Source organism: Sebastes fasciatus, chromosome 7 (genome assembly GCF_043250625.1).
Source record: "Sebastes fasciatus isolate fSebFas1 chromosome 7, fSebFas1.pri, whole genome shotgun sequence".
Classification (NCBI taxonomy): Eukaryota; Metazoa; Chordata; class Actinopteri; order Perciformes; family Sebastidae; genus Sebastes; species Sebastes fasciatus.
In genome coordinates, this window is record NC_133801.1 from 6160839 (window position 1) to 6178457 (window position 17619).

The window sequence follows — 17619 nt, forward strand, 5'->3', positions numbered from 1 at the left end:
GCCACGGTCTCCCCTGCGTCCTCCGACCGCGGCCAACACTGTTTAACAGACGGGCTTCACTAGATAGAACTTTGCGGTTTTGGTGCTTCCGTGTAGTTTGTGTTGGAGTCTTGTCTGAACAGCGTAGCCACACGCGAGCGCGCATGAGACACCGACCCGGATTGATTTATACATGTAAGAAGTTACAAACAGTCCCTTTAAAGGGATCTATTAGCAGAAATATAATATTCATAACTCTGAAACACCTAAAACTAGTAATCGTTGTGTTTTCCTTAGCTTAGTATGAGCCATTTATATCTACAAAGGGAGCAAGTCCTCTTCATGGAGTCCACCATGTTGCACAGTTTTGCCATCGGCGGCTCACGTTACCGCAGTTTCGGAAAAGGGAGGAGGGAGCGGAGGGGGATTCAGTTGCTTGCAATCAGCAACCACACCTCTAGATGCTGCCAAATCCTACACACTGTACCTTTAAGAAAATACTGCAGTGCTCCAAAACCTTTTAGGATGCAGAATAAATCTGTCCAAAATGCAACACTATGAAAAAAAGGAATTTAATTGCAGCCTAAGGGGCTATATATAAATTATATATATATATAAAAATGATAGAATCTCATTGAAATCAGAGTCAAATCCTCTGTGTGGAAACAATGACAGGATGAAAGATTCAGAGTTTTGCAGAATCATTGTTGTGTTTCTGTTTTGTCTGTCTGAAACTGAGCCAACTGCTGATGTAACCAAATATTGAAGACTCGAGGACGGCCAAGTCAGATTTTCTGGAGTTCCCCAAGAAGTCCAGCAGCACTGTGTGTTCAGTCAGTGAGAAGCAACGAACCCTTTAAAAACCACATCCCACAGAGGCTTCATCCATTGTTCCAGTCTGTAGTCCGAGCTACCGAGTTACATTATTTCCTCCCAGCGACTAGCCTTCTGGGTCAGCTGAACGGCTTCAGTCAGCAGGCTGCTTGTCATAAGACATCAAATTACACCTAAGTTACTTACCTGTTCCATCCGCAGATGAAGACTACGAGATGTGATTGAAAGCTCTGGAAAGAAAGCTTGTAAATGGACCTTGACCTTTTTGTCAATTCAAAAAACCTGCATAAAAAACGTTTACGGCACCAAGCCCGCCGGGCTCTGAAGCTAATTTTCATAGTGGCCAAACGGCGGTACTACAACTTCTGTGTCAGTCACGTGATGCCATTGGGCCCAGAAATACTTTTTCCCCATCGACTTCCATTGGGAAAGAGACGTCTGTAAAATCAGCGGATTTGTTTTGAGGTGAATCAACTTCCCAGTACGAACACTTGATTAGCCCTTAATTAAATCATTAGGTCCTAAAAGTTGTAAAATACACCAATAGGTGAATCCAGAGTTATTTTCCTTCCTCCGGTCATGTGAATGAGACCCAGAACGAGGCTGGACCGAGGGTCACGGGCGCCAGAAGTAGTTCACTTTACGGCCCTGTTCCACTTTCTTTTTAAGGTCGTTAATCATCGTATATCCCTGCAAATGCCCCTATATTGCAACACGGCAAAAAAAAGACGTTTCAATCATTCCCGTCCCCCTGTGTGTCTAAACTATCTAACGTAACCACAACCTGAACTGAAGCGTATATTTACACTTCAAGTCTATTTTTTTTTGTTGACAATACGTAAACATGAGGTTGATGCCCCAAAACACAAAAACACAACTCATTCCGGCGCCACGGGCTGGGAGGCGGAGTTAAAGGAAACACTACTGCGCCTGCTCTATGGGCCCAATTCATGCGGAAGATCGCCAGAAGATTCGGCCTACAGCGCTGTATCCAGTTCTCTTTATGCATCCATGAACTACAGGTGGCTGCATGGGGACATTTTTGCAAATCCCGACTGGAAACATTCCTATAAATAAAACTAGTTCATACAACACAATAAAAACCACACCCGTGCAGTCCCCAGAGCTGACTTTGAATGGCTTGAGGAACACAAAGAGAAACGTATAATAGAAGTGATGTGAATGTAGTATTTAGGATCAGAGAGGCCAGTCGAGAGGCCAAACAGTCGTCACAAATACACAAATGTGTCTCTTTTATTGGCAACAATCTTTATTATCTCTTCCAGTTTTGGATGTGAAAAGAGGCATTAATTTTACTTTAATTAAATATCTTTTTTTAATAAAGTAAAGCAAAAAAGTATTTACAAATTTTCAATTAACTTGTAATCAATGACTTGGGTTGGATAATTACAAGCACCTTCTGCCGAGGAGAGAAAAATATAAATACAGGGAAAAGACTGCTGTTTTCAAGGAAGGGGGGATTACGTGACAGTATGCTAGCAGTTCTCTTTGAAAAAAAAACAAAAACCATTTATATATTTACAGAACTCTCCTGAAATGCATTTCCACTCTTGGAAGCAGAAAAGGCCGTAGGATTCGAACTGTTAAACTTTTTTTTTTTTTTTTTAAAGACCTTTTTCAATATAGTTGATTTTTGTCTGTGTACTTTTTTCAAGTTTCAATAATGTTACTGTATCTTTTTAAAATCCAGGCTTTGTAGGAGGTGAAGATGCTCTTGCTCTCCCGTTCTCAGTCCACAGTTTGTTTTTTGAAGCGCAGGAAAAACAGACACATGGGGAGGGTATGTCGGGGTTGAGGGGCGTCAGGGAAGAAGCAACGCCGCCCCCCAGCAGCAAAATGGTCAATGTTCATTGCCCCGCTCCTCAGTGACGCCGTCCTCATAAAGTCTGCGTGAAATCCTCTGGAGTCCACTACCGTTACTGTCTGAAATGTCCGATAGACAGCGCTCGCCACTCTTCTTTGTAGTTTTTTTATTTTATTATAAAATGCACACTCCAACCATCCAACACCGGGAAAAGAAAGAGAAACAAAAAAAACTAGCCGTCTACATAAAGCGCCGCATGTAGATCAAACACCGTACATGTGACATGACGATGCTGCTGTGTCACATTGATAAAGAATGAAGTCATCAAAAATATAGATGTGAACAGCGTTTTAAAGTTTTGAATATCTGTCATTAAGCAAAGTATCTTGAATAGTGTTGCCGTGGCGAGGACAAGCCATTTGAAAACAGGAGGTAAAATCTAAAAAAAAAAAAAAAAAAAAATACTGAAGGAAACAGCGTCATCTCCCCACGGCTTGTAACGCTTCTCAGCATTCGCTCTCTCGTATCTATTCTCTCTATTTAATTCTCATGTATTTCAAAAAAGACATTCAGTTGCGCAAGGAAAAACAAGAAACCCAAAACAACAAAACAAAAAAAATAACATGATCGAACGTTCGATCCATAATACAATCTCTCCCAGTTGAAGAATTTTTTTTCTTGCTTTTTTTTCTGTTTATGCAGAAGGGTTTTGCTGATTCAGGTTCTTCTGAATCATCCCCAAGGATCCTCTCTGAACTCCCTCCAGTCCTCCCAGCGGTCCGAGGGGCCCCTAGCTGTTGTCGGACTCGTCCTCTTCCTCGTCCTCGGCCTCGCGGAGCCAAGTGAAGAAGGCGGTGACGGACTTGAGGGCCACGCCCTTGCCCTGCTGCTCGGCGGGGTCTTTGCAAGACTCCCACTTGTAGAAGGCCTCCTCTTTGATCACGTCCTCGTCGTAAAGAGTGTCAAAGAACATCCGTAGCAGATCTGAAGGAGGGAAGAGAGACGGGAAACGTTAATAAGATATTTTCATTATTTATTACACAGCTTTGTTGAATAAAAACGTTCTACGGTCTGTTATTTCTTTACTGTCTGCACACAGACAACCATGTAGAGTCTCTGAAAGTGGTAACAAGGATAACAACATGAGCCTGATGGCAGCGACTCACTTGCAGGTTGCTCCAACTGCGCCATCAGAGCCTGCAGGGCGTACAGAGCCTGCAGCTCCTTCTGCTCGTCCTTCAGGTATTTCAGCAACACCGTGGCCCTCTGCTTGATCTGGTCACTGTCCATCTTGTTGGGGTTCTCCACTGCAGGCAATCAATTTAGAAAAAAAATCATTTAACGGGACTTGAATGGCACAGTTTATGAGTATAATATTGGTTTCATCATCCATTAGTGGTCTTTAATGAGGGGTCTAAAGGGTGCATGCTGACTCAGTGACTCACAGATGACTGCCGACTGGCAGACGCAGGTCATCAGAGCTCTGACAAACATGTTGGAGGACGTCTGCTGCTCATCCAGGTTGGCCTACACACAAAGACACATTCATTTACACACATGAAGCGTCGTTCATAAAACAAGAAGTAAAGATTGTGAATGGAACCAAATGGACATGAAAATAAAAAAAGAATACTATAAATAGTATAAATTGCACACAAACAGGAGCACAAACCTCAATCCAGTCAAAGATCCTCTGGTTGTCGGCCTTGTCCTGGATCAGTCTCTCCAGCTGTTTGCTCAGCTCTGCAGAGCTCAGCTCCTCCTTCTTCTTACTCTCCTCCGACTCGTCGGCGAGTGTGAACTCCACATTCTGGTTAACGCCACGGAGACAGAAACAGACTCATCGTTTCAATATAATCTCATCAATACAGTATCATAATTATATTATAGGCCTCCAATAAAATAGACGATGAACGGTTAAATATTGTGAGAATATTGCAGCACATTTCCTCAGCTGATGATGAAGCTGATGATGAAGCTGATGAGCGACCTCTCACCTGTTCTGTCACAAACTTGTTGACGTCTACGTCCTCGGGGAGGAAGTCTTTCCACCGGAGGCCAGCCTCCCGCCACATGGTGCCCGCCTTTTTATGGCTCTAATGAGGGAGATACAGATCGGTTGTAGACTGATGGGACACATTCGCGGATCACGCTAGCTAACATTCATCACGGACAAATGAACCGATTCATATTTACTCATTGTGAAATCAAAAATAGTAGCAACTGGAACTAAAGACTTATTAGTTCAGTTCCCCATCGGAAAGGGCTGTCTGGCAGCAACATAACATATCTGTTTAAGTGTACGCTTTAGCCCTGAGCAGAAGAATACACTATTAGATACAGTATAGTATAGTAGATATGGGATTATAATGGACTGGTTCTCACCATTCCTTTGCAGAGTAACGTGAGGATTTGGACCAGCAGGACTCCAGCTTGGCCCAGAGGGATCAAAGGCTTTGAAATCTCCCTGGAGGAATAACAAGGTCAACACACAGGTTAGACATCAAACAGCCATACAAGTTATCTCCTCTGGCAGACACGCTGAGGGGCCGAGCGAGGCCTGGGACTAACCTGAAAAGTTCTCCCATGGGGATGCCTCCCTCATGGAGCATGGGAGTGATTTGCTCTGCCAGGTACAGCCAGATGTGGGGGATGTCTATTGCCATGTCTTCAGCCACCTCCAGGATTTCCTGAAGCCTGGGGAAACACAGTTCAAAGTTTATTCAAGGTTTAAAGGATGAAGAACAAATTACTCAACAGATGGGAAAACTAAGCAACGTGGCACCACACTGACACAAACATATGGAAACTGACCTTTTTGACTAAGCATAGCGGTTTAAAGATTCTTTAATTTCAGCTTAACGCCTTAAAAAACATGACTTTTCAGAGACTAATTCACCAGCTGCCAGAGTTTTTTTTAAAATCCTGCTGTTATAAACTTTATTTCAGTCACTTGAAGCTTATTACATATACTCTTCTTATGGTGATTCACGTGTTTTCTGTGACACCTTTTACACACAACATAACTACATTCCTTTTCCCTCTCTGGAGCTCCGTACTGACCCGGTATAGTATTGCTGCGTTGGGAGGGTGTTGTTCTTAATGAGCTGTTGCAGCAGCAGGCCCATGCGCTCTCTGGCGATGGTGCTGCGCTCCAGCGTCGACTCCAGTCCGTTTCGTACGAACACAAAGAGCAGCTGAGTGCTGTTCATCTCCTGCACACACTGCAGAGCCTCCTGTTGGGACGGAGAAGAACATACAGGTTGTTGGAAGGCTGTTAGTGGTGTCGGCACGCTAAGGATGTAACTGTGATGTAATATACCTTGTACGAGGTATTCACAGGAAACAATACCAGGGTTCAAATTTTTACTCACCCCTATACAAATTGTTTTATTTATTAGCGCGTATATCAGTGCGTACCTTCATGTCGTTGATATGGAGGTACTCCTCGGTGATGGCGGTGGACTTCTTGCTCAGCTCTTCCTCGGTCAAGGCAGGCTTGGTGGGGGGCGGGGGAGGTGGAGGGGTGGCAGCTTTCTCCCGCTTCACCGCTAACACACAAAACAAAACAAATAATTAAAAAATTATATTCTAGAAATCTGAATTTACTCTAACTTTTGCTTCCCTGAGAATTTTATTCTTAGTCTAGTAGAAGATTCTCAGATTCAAATCTACGCTACCGCTAATGTGACGCCGCCTACCATTCTCTTTGCTCCTGGCTCGGTCTCTGCTGCCTCTGTCGTCCGTCATGCTCGCTACTCGGCGGACGGGATCGGCCGATCCGCGCTGCTCTCTCTCCCGGCTCCGCTCTTCGTTCTCCCGACTGAAGCTGCGCTTGGTGACCTGCAGTCGGTTTCGATCGCGGTGGTCGTCCCGCCGCTCATCCCGTCTGTCGAATCGGTCGCCGCGGTCGAAGCGATCGCTGCGCTCTCGACTCGAGCTGTTTCTGTAGAAGGACAGAGGGAGAGTTGAGTCAGGGAAAGATAACACAGAGACTAAACTCTAGGGTCCCGCTGTGTCTGAATACTCTGAATAGTCTTTGAGAATTGCTTCCTGTTCCTCACCTCTGAGGAACTCGTCTGTCCGAGTCCTGGGGAGACCCCGCGGAGGACGACGGCTGCTGTAAGGCTGAGAACCTGTTTGTGCTGGGGGCTGGACGGCCGCCTGGCTCCGGGCCTGGAGATGAAACATAGCACGTGTTGAGTTTAAGCTTTGAGGTGCTCAACTCCATATTTTCTTGATGTATAATCACATCAGTCCGGGGAAACCTACCAGATTCTGCAGGTTTGGTAGTGGAGCCACCGCTGCTGCCCTTTCCCCAGCTCCCCCATGTGCCTTTACCTCCGGGGGCGAGCAGCTGATTGTTGAAGTCAAGAACAGGAGTCTGTAAGAAGAAACGATTGGTTAAAAAAACACTACGAACAGGATACAACATTAACCCTCTGACACCCACTTAGACCTGTTTTTGTCTTTTTTAGGGGATACAGGGGGTCTTCATGTAATTCCAACACTATTTAGGGACCCCAGTATGCAGAAATATTAAAATACACCATTTTTAGAATAGTCAAAAATAACACATTTGTACTGTATTCAAAACACTGGGTTAAAAGCATCCTCTCTATCCTACCTTAGTGATTTTGCTAAGGCGAGAAGTGTCAATAGGTCGGTTCTTGGAGATGGGGACTGTATTCCAGCCCTCGTCCTGGGGAGGATTACCGCGGCCTTGGTTGTGAGGGCCCCCGCGACCTCCTCCTCCTCCTCCTCCTCCTCCACCCATCCTGCCTCCGGGACCGCTCGGCTCCTTCTTGGAGATGAGGGCTTGCTGCACCTTCATATGCTCCCTGTGCTCCTCTGCCTCAGCGTCTTTGTGGATCTGCTCGATGGTCTTGGGGCCCTGTTCGCCTCGCCGGGGCACCCAATTGTTCTGGGACGGGGAGGAGGGGAGACATTGTGAGTACAGGGCGTGTGTGATGACATTGACAGTTACATTTTGGGCATAATTTGGATGGTAAAACATAACCTCAATCAAAACTTTTGAAGTATTTCTCATTTTGACTGATGATACAAAAACATCTAGGAGTATTAGTAGTGCTATAAATATAGTATTCATGTAAGAGACTAGAACTGAAAGGGATCCAGAGATCAACGTCCTAGGGACTCTTCTCTTCAGCCTTTGCCTAGAAAGGAAAGAACTAAGTGTGTTTCACAGTTAAGCTGGGCCAATGTGCTGACTTGGAGCAGCTGATTTTGGCTTGTAAAAACACTGAAGACAGCAGGTTTTGTAACTGTGTGGGCGAGACTGGGAGCCTAACTACAGGACTGCAGCATTCCTTCAGAGAAATAAGCTTCAACAACACTGGACTGGCTTTACAACACAGCTAAACAAATTGAAAGTATATAGGTGCTCAAACACAAAAAGCATGAACGCACACTGCAAAATATTCTCCAAGCTACAATATGTGTGCAAAGTAGCACGTGTGTACTGTATATGTATGTTTACCCGTCGAACGTCCAGCACATCCTGCAACATGAAGCGGATCCTGGAGCTGGTCTTCTTCTCCTTTATTATCTTCTCCATCTGGGTGAAGTACTGGTCCATACGAGGCTGAGGAGGACCACAACAGTTTGGTGAGTCTATCTGATGCACTAACACGATCTAACCACACATTTATCAGCATGCATATACTGTATGTATGTGAGTGTGCTGTACCTTGGCCTTCTCAAAGTCTAGGTCCTTGCCAATGGTGGACAACAGTCTACACAGGCACTCCAGGGACTCCTCGTCGTGGTTTTTGAGCAGCTTTACAATGCAGTCGTGCATGATGACCTCTGTGAGCATTTTCAGCTTGAACAGCTCGCCGATGAACTTGATGTTGCCCAGCGAGCGCCTCCTGGCCTGGTCTTTAGCGAGTTGTAGCTCATCAGAGAGCCGCTGCTTCACCTCCGGCTGCCGGACAAACAACGTCACACAGGAAAAGGATGATGACAAAATAGGAAATAGTAGAAGGTAGCTGTATGAAAACTCTTCCTCCTGATATTTGGTCAAATACTTCCCATCACACACACAAGTTTAACTACCAATCAAGTAATAAATGAAGACCCCAACCCATATTTTATGAAGCGTTATTTTACCACTGAGGCAGCCTCCAGCTCTTTCTGCTTCCTCTCAAAGATCTCGTCGTCATCTTTGTCCTTTTCAAACTCCTTCTGGCATCGATTTAGCAGCAGCTTGCGGAAATTCACAGTGACTTCCGGCTTATCTGTGGTTTGGACTTTAAGCTGAAAAAAAAAAGCAGGAAAAGACATGGTGGAGGGTTAACGTCTGGCCACACTGGAGGCACGAGCAGCACATGACGGCTACCTCGCTGAACTGCTGCATCTCTCACGCGTGTGGTGTTCACACTTTCTTTCTACATAAAGTTTGCCTTTCACAATGGTCATTTCACTTCATAATAAATGTAATTTATATTAATTTTAGACAGAAAAAGGTTAAGAAGTGTGTGGTTATTTGTAAATAATAGTAATAATCCACAATTAAAAGCCAGTTTTCCATGGCAATACTTCCACTAATTTCAAGTGTTTCTTCATTTAACTATTCTCCTCCCATTCAAATGATTTTTTGGTCAATATCTAAGCTCAAGTACCTGCATCAACAACTCATCTCCATTCTATTGTAATTGTTGTTGTGTGTGCTGCGTTGTTTTAGCAGTTAACAGATGTTTCAAAGGTCTGTCCTGTCATTTCCTTGTAGCAGATTGACAGCAGATTTTTAACGGGTCTAGATGCAGTGAGATAATCAACTGCTGAGTGTCCGCCGGTAACACTTAAGTTATTATTATGATACAGTTTCCTTATCAAATACCCAACTTTTATTAGCCGTGGGTGAGGTCACTGATAAAAGGACCCACGGTGGTGATAAGATGCAACGCTCCAATGCTGATAATCACTCGGGCTTACATGGATATAACAGGGAGTTACTGATCAGCCAATAATTATTGTCACAATTAATGTGGTTCTATTATCCTCAATCTAAAAATACTTATAATGCTTATAATCAGTTATTAATCAAAGAAGTCTGTATGACTTCATGTTTACTCCTCTGGTTCGTTTGTAAAAAGTCAGTGTGAACAGGAACCGGACCAGATCTTTTCCCCTTGGTCCGGACCAAATGAACCCAACTACATGTGTGAAAGCATCCCAATAGTATCTCAGAGAACCTTTTCCCAGCAGGATGAATGAAGTGCATCTTATCTTCAAAAAGTCTTGAAGAATGAATGAATTATATAAAAACATAATGCTTGGCTTGTGTGAATTTAGTTTAGTCTTCAGAAAATGTACTGTCCTCCAAAATAGTCTGAGGTTTTAAAACATCATCCTGCAGGCTTATGCCTTTTGCATGAGAAATTTAATTGACTTAGTTTATTTTTTATCATAGCAACACACCATTGAGCTATCAGCATAACTGCAGGAGTGAACACCTAAACCACCTCAACAGTCCTAGAGTAAACATTCACACTTATTCATCACATATTTCCATACTGTGTGTGGCAACACTTACCCCCATAAGGCAGCGGCACATGTTAGCGTAGGCCACTGAAAAGTCTGGCTCGGAGATGGCCTTTTCGAAGGTGAGATCTATGACTCCTTTCAATCTCTCCTCAGTGTCAATAGTCAGGTCCATCACCTGCTTCATCAGCTGCTGAAACTTTTGGGGGGTCAGTTTGTTGAGGATGCTGCGGACCCGTTTAAACAGCTCCTGGGTCTTTCCGTTCTCCGAGTCGTTCTCTTCGGGCTCCTCTGCCGCGCGATTGCGATCATTTTTTTTCGTCGAAGGTTTCCAGGCCTTCTCTGCCTTGTTCAGCTTTATGTCGTCACTGAGTGACATGGTGGTGAAGATTTTCCTTGGCTCTCTCTTCTGCATCTGCTGAGAGCGACGTGGACCGCCGACTCCGATGCCCATACCTGGAGGCTGAGACAAGAGGAAGGGACAAAGACACCATTTAATTCACACACTACAAACTTTAATGTGCTGACTGAGCTCTCAGATCACGTTAAGAAAATGTTAACTTACTGGTCCTCTGCCGCCGCCGCCGCCTCCGCCTCCTCCTCCTCCTCCTCCTCCGCCTCCGTCTCTTCCGTCTCTTCCTCCTCCTCCTCCTCCTCCTCCTCCTCCACCTCCTCCTCCCCCGCCTCCTCCTCCTCCCATACCGGACCTGCCGAGGTTGGCGAAGGAGGGTGTGAAGTCAGGGCCGCTGTTCATTGCTTGTAGACGACTGGGGTCCAGCTGACGCAGAGGAGTCTTATTAATCTGAAAAGACAGAAATAAACAAACTTTATTCAGATATTCTCTAGATATAATGCTGTCACCTTAATGTCTTTCAATGTTTCCTGTTACAGGGACATTAATTAGCAAAAATAACTTGCACTGACTCATAAGATGTCTTTTTCTTTACATGGGGACAGAAGCTATGTTCACATTACATGGCTTAATGCTCAATACAGATTTTTTTCTTTGCACAGATCTGATCTTTCTGCCTAGACTCTTCACATTTCATGCTTGAAGTGACTCATATCTGACATCAATGTAAACAGATCTCTGCCCTGAAACGCCTCACGTGCAACCACTAGCCGTCCGACGACCCGTTGTTCAGAAAATACACACTGGAGTTGTTGGAGTCCAGTGACCGCCAGACTCCATTAACATATTGCTCAATTTAACAGATCTGGGTACCTCGTTACACAGATGTTACTCCTGAATCATAACGTCTTACTTTGTATGACTCTTAAAGAAAGACTTTTGTAAGTGATGGTGAGACTGTATGGCCATGTGTCTTTAGTGTGAGAGGTTTCACCTTGTCCAGGACAACATCACTGATGGCTGGTAGACCATCGGGCTTGTTCATGCTGGCTGAGATGAACTGGAAGCCCAGAAGAAACTCTCTGTCGTAATGCTTCTTCTCCTCTGGGTCGATTGGCTTCCAATTCTCTGAAAGAGAAACCAAAAAACAGAAAATTAGTTTTCAAGTTATATTTTCCCTCAAAATGAAACTGGGACAGTGTCACAGACGCAATGCTACACCACACAGCCGAGCTTTTCTGCAGAATAAAGGAGAGCAAACGATTGTAGGTCAGTATAACTGTAGGTATCATCATACCTCATAATGTCCACAAGGTGGCAGATATGCTAGCAAATGAAAGAATGAATAAATTCATGTATAGTAGAGTATATGTGACCTGTGTTTAGTGTAAGAAAAAGTTAATCTGTGGATAAATTGAAGAGTTTTTAATGAGATTAAAAAAGCTGCTGAAATTATTAATTCTCTTATGCTTTTATTTTGAAGGCAGCTGATCCATTTACTACTGTTATAATAAAACAAAGCTGCAAGAAGCCAAACGGTCAAGACCTACAATTCACCTACAATTTAAAAATCTTGTTCAATCTTCTTCCTCTTGTGCTGATCGTTTCAATATTATGCGTTGCCATCACATAACTATCGTTTTCCACTGAACACTCATATCAACAGAAGCTCAATCAGGTAAAACGCCACTCCTTCGTTTTCAACAAAAAGCAAACATAAGCGTAGTCAACTGCGAACTCGAGACTGTGAGGGAGATAAGATCTTTGTTCACATTGAAAGGTATCAAGGTTCAAAAGACCCACCCCCTTTGTACTGGTACTTCTTGTCAGCGTCGGTCTGATTGGGATCTGGCTTGATGTTCTCAGCGTCCAGCTTGTCCTCCTTGTCCTCCTTGTCCTCCCAGGTCATGTCAGGATCCTCTGGGGCGGGAGGGGAAGCAGCAGGGGGCGCGGTCTCTGGAGCTGGGGCAGGGGCCGGCTCGGGCTCTGGGGGAGCCACTACTTGCTCCTGGTTCAAATATGGGAGAGAGGTTTAGGACAGTCAGACTGCAATCTTAAAATTAATATCTAAATATAAAGCAATGAATCTCTGTATGTGTGTCATTCGCATATCTCCAGAACAGCTCATCCAATCGGCTTCACACTTGGCGGGTGTGTTGCTCAGGACCAAAGGGAGTGGAGTGTCCAATGTGGTACAATTTGGCCAGATGTAACTGTCCTGTAACTTATGGACTGAAAGTCTCAGAAACAATTTTTTCCCCTGGATTTCATGGGTCCAGATGAAGCTATCCATATAAGCCCATTTGCTTCCTGACAGATTTTCCACCATTTTGAATTTTGTCCTAATCAGATTTTTTTGCTGATACACCTATACAGTTTGAGCATTTGTAACCAAATTTGGTACAGAACATCTCTAGACCAAGCCAGAAAAATATACTTTTTGGGGATTTGTGATGTTAAATTAAAAAAAATCTAAAAGGTAAATTGAAATTCAGAAACAGTGAAGCCTCTTTTCTCACTGGACTGTGACGCCTAGGGGTTGATTTGAAACATACACTGAGTTAAGGCATACATCTGTGTCTTTGCCGTTGTCAACGGGTATGGAGTAACTGTAAGCTCACTAAGTAAGGGATAATGTACGGCAAGCCGGTCATTGTTCTGAAATAAACCTCAACAGGGCAATGCAGCACTCTGATGTGTCTTGCATTGCCCTGAAGGGGTTTATTTCACAACAATGACCCACTAGCTGTACATTATCCTAACTTACTAAAGAATTCAATAATTTGACCCAAAAATGGTCCTCCAGAGTCCAACATCAGAACTGTGTCCATAACAACGGTCTGTTATACATAGCAACTGTCTGGCTATAAAGAAACAACAGACCGTAGAACGCTGTGATTGACCAATCAGAATAGAGTATTCAAGAGGTTGAAAAAGCATGGAAATGAATTAATAAATGCATTACTGCACACACCTCTTTAAAGGCATCCAGTAGATCTCCCACTGCCTCCTTTTTGTTCAGATCCTTCATCTTCCTCTTTTTCTTTGGCACAGACACGGCGGCTAAAGGGAAGAAAGACAAACACAATCAACACAAACATATCTGACAGGAGAGAGTCCTGCTAAAGATTATATTCGGGTCCGTGTCCACCAAAGCATTTTTCCTGAGGCAAGCATATTTTGAAAAATTCTTTGATATGGGAGCGCAGCATATTTACGCTATGCTAAAAATGCCAACAGCGTGTCGAGGCCCTGAGCTATGCATGTTTGGTGTTTTTTCTAGTCGTCGAGAGTTGAAAAATGCTCCCAGCTGAGCGCTTTCAGAAGAGCACCTGGCGTTGTGAGCTGGGAAAAAGCACTTTGGTGGACACGACCCTAAATGACTGAAGACACTAGAATTCTACACTATTAAACATTTAAGCAGGTTGTAATCAACTGACCTTGCATAGTAGTTTCTATGAGGGCAGGGGTGACCATCTGGGGAGGAGGGGTGTCCTCCCTCTCCTCTGCTGTGGGAGGGGGAGGAGTGGGCACTGTTTCTGGGGTGCTGTCAGCTATAGAAACCGTCTCTGCAGGAGATGGCTTCTCTTCCTCGGCAGTGGGCTGGGCCACTGGGGTATCTTCTTTGACGTCCAGGGCGACTGGAGGAACCGCGTCTTGTACCTCAGGCTGGGCGGGCGCGGCCTGGACAACTGGATCAGCAGGAATCTCCTGGACAGCGGGTGCAGGCGCAGGCGCAGGTGCAGGTGCAGGTACAGGTGCCGGTGCAGATGCAGGCGCAGGTGCCGGTGTAGATGCAGTTGCAGTTGCAGTTGCAGTTGCAGTTGCAGGTGCAGGTGCAGGTGCAGGTGCAAGTGCAGTTGCAGTTGCAGGTGCAGGTGCAGGTGCAGGTGCAGGTGCAGGTGCAGTTGCAGTTGCAGTTGCAGGTGCCGGTGCCGGTACAGTTGCCGGTACAGTTGCCGGTGCCGGTGCAGTTGCAGGTGCCGGTGCCGGTGCAGTTGCGGTTGCAGGCTGATCAACAGGGGCAGGTGTGTCTTGGACAACGGGTGCAGGCGCTTGGACAACGGGTGCAGGCGCTTGGACAACGGGTGCAGGCGCTTGGACAACGGGTGCAGGCGCCGCCGCCTGGGTGATGGCTGTGGAGGTCTGTATGACGGGCTGCTCGCTGATCTCAGGCTCAGCGATGGGGCTGTCGTCACACTCGGTCGTGCTGTCGGCGGGCACCTCTGGGTCTTGAGGGGCGGGCAGCGGCAGGCCATTGGGGAGGCGGAGCTCCTCCGGCTGTGCAATGGGAGACTCCAGAGCGGCCTCCACTTGACAGGGGGGCAACATGACCGACGGTCTCTCTGGCTCAACCTCTGCGACACCGTTAGTGGCGGAGGGAGGTGCGTCCAGTGAGGCAGCTGCCTCTTCTGCTTCAGCCTCCTCCTCTTTCTCCTCTTTCACCTCCACCTCCTCCTCCTCCTCCTCCTCCTCCTCCTCCTCCTCCTCCTTCTCCTCCTCCTTCTCCTCCTCCTTCTCCTTCTCCTCTGTGGATTTCTTGTCTGTTTTGTTTTGTGCAGCAGAGGTGGGGACGGGGTCAGGGAGGGGTGCTGGGTAGGCGGGCACCTCAGGCGCTGACTGGGGGGGTGGGGTGGGTTCCCTTGGAGGTGGGGGAGCATCCATCACATCGGCAACAGGAGCGCAGGGTGCAGGAGTGGGAATAGTGTCAAGAGGGACGTCCTCTGCTTCTGATAGTAGAGGGGGTGTAGGGGGCTTAGTGTTCGTGTCAGAGGGGGTGGCCTCTGTGGGGACAGGGTCTCCCTTAGCAAGTTCAGGGGTCTTCGACAGAGGAGGGGGCGTAGGTTTCCCTCTGTCATCTGGAGGGTCAGAAAAAATGTTGTTAGGCTTCTGAAAAGCATCAGTTATGTTTTGACAATCCACACCAATATATCGAAGGTATTCATGGAGACTTTACAGACATGACATCACATTCACCAAACATCTACTGTAGTTTCTAACACGCTGATTTACTAGGAACAAAATATTATGTGGGGACGGCGAATATACTCAATGTATTGTGTCTTGATCTACATGAGTCCTAGTAAATGACTATATCACAAACATCGAGTACAAATTGTCGCGTCATTTTTAATTAAAGTAATTGTCTGCCGGCATGAGACTCGCTTTGGTGTTTAACTTCTCCCGATCTCTCCCGCTCAGACACAAAAAAAGAAGCAGGTGTGACGTACGAGGCGTGTGTTTTTGGACCTGCAGGGAAGCAGTTAACAGGAAAAGAGCCGGAAGAGAGAGCGAAAGAAGTGAAGCGCACAAAACAAGTTTATGTTAAGTTTGGAAAAGGTGATGGAAGATGCCAGCCTCCATTCCGGAAAAGACGGTAAAACTAGCCCCCACGTTTTTTCGCGGTACGTGTATATACTAGGCATTACGGTAAGAGCGTGCAAGAATGGGCTTCAAAATAAAATCAACGATGAACTGACTTCAAAATAAAACCGACCAAGCCGAATAAGTCAGTCAGTCTGTCTGTCAATAATAAATAAATAAATACAAATAAATGAATAAATATTAAATAATAAATAAAATGAAATAAAAAAAACGACATCTGCAAACTGTATTTCAGAGAAAAAATTAATTCTAATTGTGTGAATAATTAGTCAAGCTTAATAATAAAGAATACTTCTCCAAAGACCAATCTGATCCGGGGATCAGTGCTTCAGACTAACGGCGTCCCTGTCGTCCTGGAGACGATATAAATGTCCCTGATGATGCCACATTGTGAAAAACAAATCCGTGTTGAAATCTGCAGGATGAGAGCTAGTCAACGTTGGCTGTTAGCAGCCGGTAAGCAGCACAGTCCTGCTTGGCTAAATAACGGAGCTAACAGCTAACGTTAACGGACGTTGCATTGAGTTACATTATGATGCGTTCAGGCTCTATTCAGCAAAAGGGAGTATTTATGCAAAGGTAAATTATAACGTTATCATGATGTGTTCAAATGTTATCTTGTAAAATGAAGAAACTTGAATAAATTTGCAAAACCCAGCATGCTAACGGTAATAAATGAGTATATGTTGAAGGAAATAGGATTTATTGTTTTGTTTTTTACCGTGGTATTGAATTGGTGTCGAGAATCGTGGAATTTTACTGGTATTGTTATAAACTACTAAATTTCTGGTATTGTGACATCCCTATAATCAAAGTTATAATTTGAAAATTGTACATTTATATATTTGTGCGACTGTGTGCATGTGGAGACTCACCTGGTCTAACCAGCGCTGTTGTAGCAGCAGCTGTGACGCTCTCACCGTTGGCCTGGACTGGACTTTCTGAGTCTGATATCTGTTGGGAGACACACATACACAAACCAGAAAGTTAAGTTATGACCTCAGTGGTGAGGACAACACTCATTTTTCCATTTGACTAGGGGAAAAAAATCATGTCAGACCTTTGTTGGATACATTAACCAAATCATAGATCAGTTTAATTTTGACAGGTTGTAGTGTAACACATGTATGAGGCTTGGCAATCTGCAGCATTCCCCATAAACTGGTAACATATGGACAGCACAGGCAAGTAAAAGCTTGTTTCAAATCTTTAAAGTGCTTTAATAAACTGAGCTGACGTTTACACAGTAGAAAGTAGAAACACATGACAGTCGGTCACTGAACTTCAATTTTACAATTTGCCTGAAAGACGTGTCTAAAAATAAAAACTGTAACAGCGTGCTAGTCTGGTCCGGATCATGGTATTTTAGCTCACCTGTGGTGGGGTTGGGGTGGAGCCACTGCGGCCCCCTGACATAATCTCCTCTGTAATGTCTCGACCTCCTTGGTTCGGGTCTCTTATTCTGATCTGAGGAGGAGAGGGAAGAGATCCACGATTACAGAAAGGATAGGATAGAAGAACGTGTGTGAGGATGAGCCACAAACGCAGAAGAGTAAAGAGAAAGGGTTAAAATGTTTCAGCATGTAAGAGGAGCGTTGCCTTCCCATGATGCAATGCCTACAGCCGTCAGCCCTTTTTTGTGTCTATGACTCGCTATAGCTGATTCAATGAAAGCTACATTTCTCACATTGTGAACACCCGAGGCACACAAAATCCAAACGCTAAACCGCCACACAAA

At 45.0% G+C, this 17619-nt stretch overlaps 1 protein-coding gene across 10 annotated transcripts in view; it reads right to left on the bottom strand.

Moving 5' to 3' along the window:
- Positions 1–2065: 2065 nt before the first annotated feature.
- Positions 2066–17619, bottom strand: part of eif4g1b (eukaryotic translation initiation factor 4 gamma, 1b) — a 40057-nt gene continuing 24503 nt past the window's right edge. For 8 of the 10 annotated variants that reach the window (XM_074641243.1, XM_074641242.1, XM_074641240.1 and 5 more), the window contains 24 exons: positions 17256–17348; positions 16757–16835; positions 13937–15355; positions 13471–13559; positions 12300–12504; positions 11491–11624; positions 10710–10946; positions 10197–10607; positions 8771–8917; positions 8349–8585; positions 8139–8243; positions 7266–7562; positions 6911–7022; positions 6703–6814; positions 6340–6584; positions 6059–6189; positions 5702–5874; positions 5210–5335; positions 5024–5105; positions 4636–4734; positions 4311–4448; positions 4084–4165; positions 3805–3945; positions 2066–3622 (listed from right to left, as the gene is read on the bottom strand). In XM_074641243.1, the coding sequence (XP_074497344.1) occupies positions 3429–3622; positions 3805–3945; positions 4084–4165; positions 4311–4448; positions 4636–4734; positions 5024–5105; positions 5210–5335; positions 5702–5874; positions 6059–6189; positions 6340–6584; positions 6703–6814; positions 6911–7022; positions 7266–7562; positions 8139–8243; positions 8349–8585; positions 8771–8917; positions 10197–10607; positions 10710–10946; positions 11491–11624; positions 12300–12504; positions 13471–13559; positions 13937–15355; positions 16757–16835; positions 17256–17348 (5088 nt within the window). In that variant the 3' untranslated portion in view covers positions 2066–3428. The remainder of the gene's footprint in view (positions 3623–3804; positions 3946–4083; positions 4166–4310; positions 4449–4635; positions 4735–5023; positions 5106–5209; positions 5336–5701; positions 5875–6058; positions 6190–6339; positions 6585–6702; positions 6815–6910; positions 7023–7265; positions 7563–8138; positions 8244–8348; positions 8586–8770; positions 8918–10196; positions 10608–10709; positions 10947–11490; positions 11625–12299; positions 12505–13470; positions 13560–13936; positions 15356–16756; positions 16836–17255; positions 17349–17619) is intronic. The other 2 variants (XM_074641246.1, XM_074641245.1) reach the window with 2 other exon arrangements.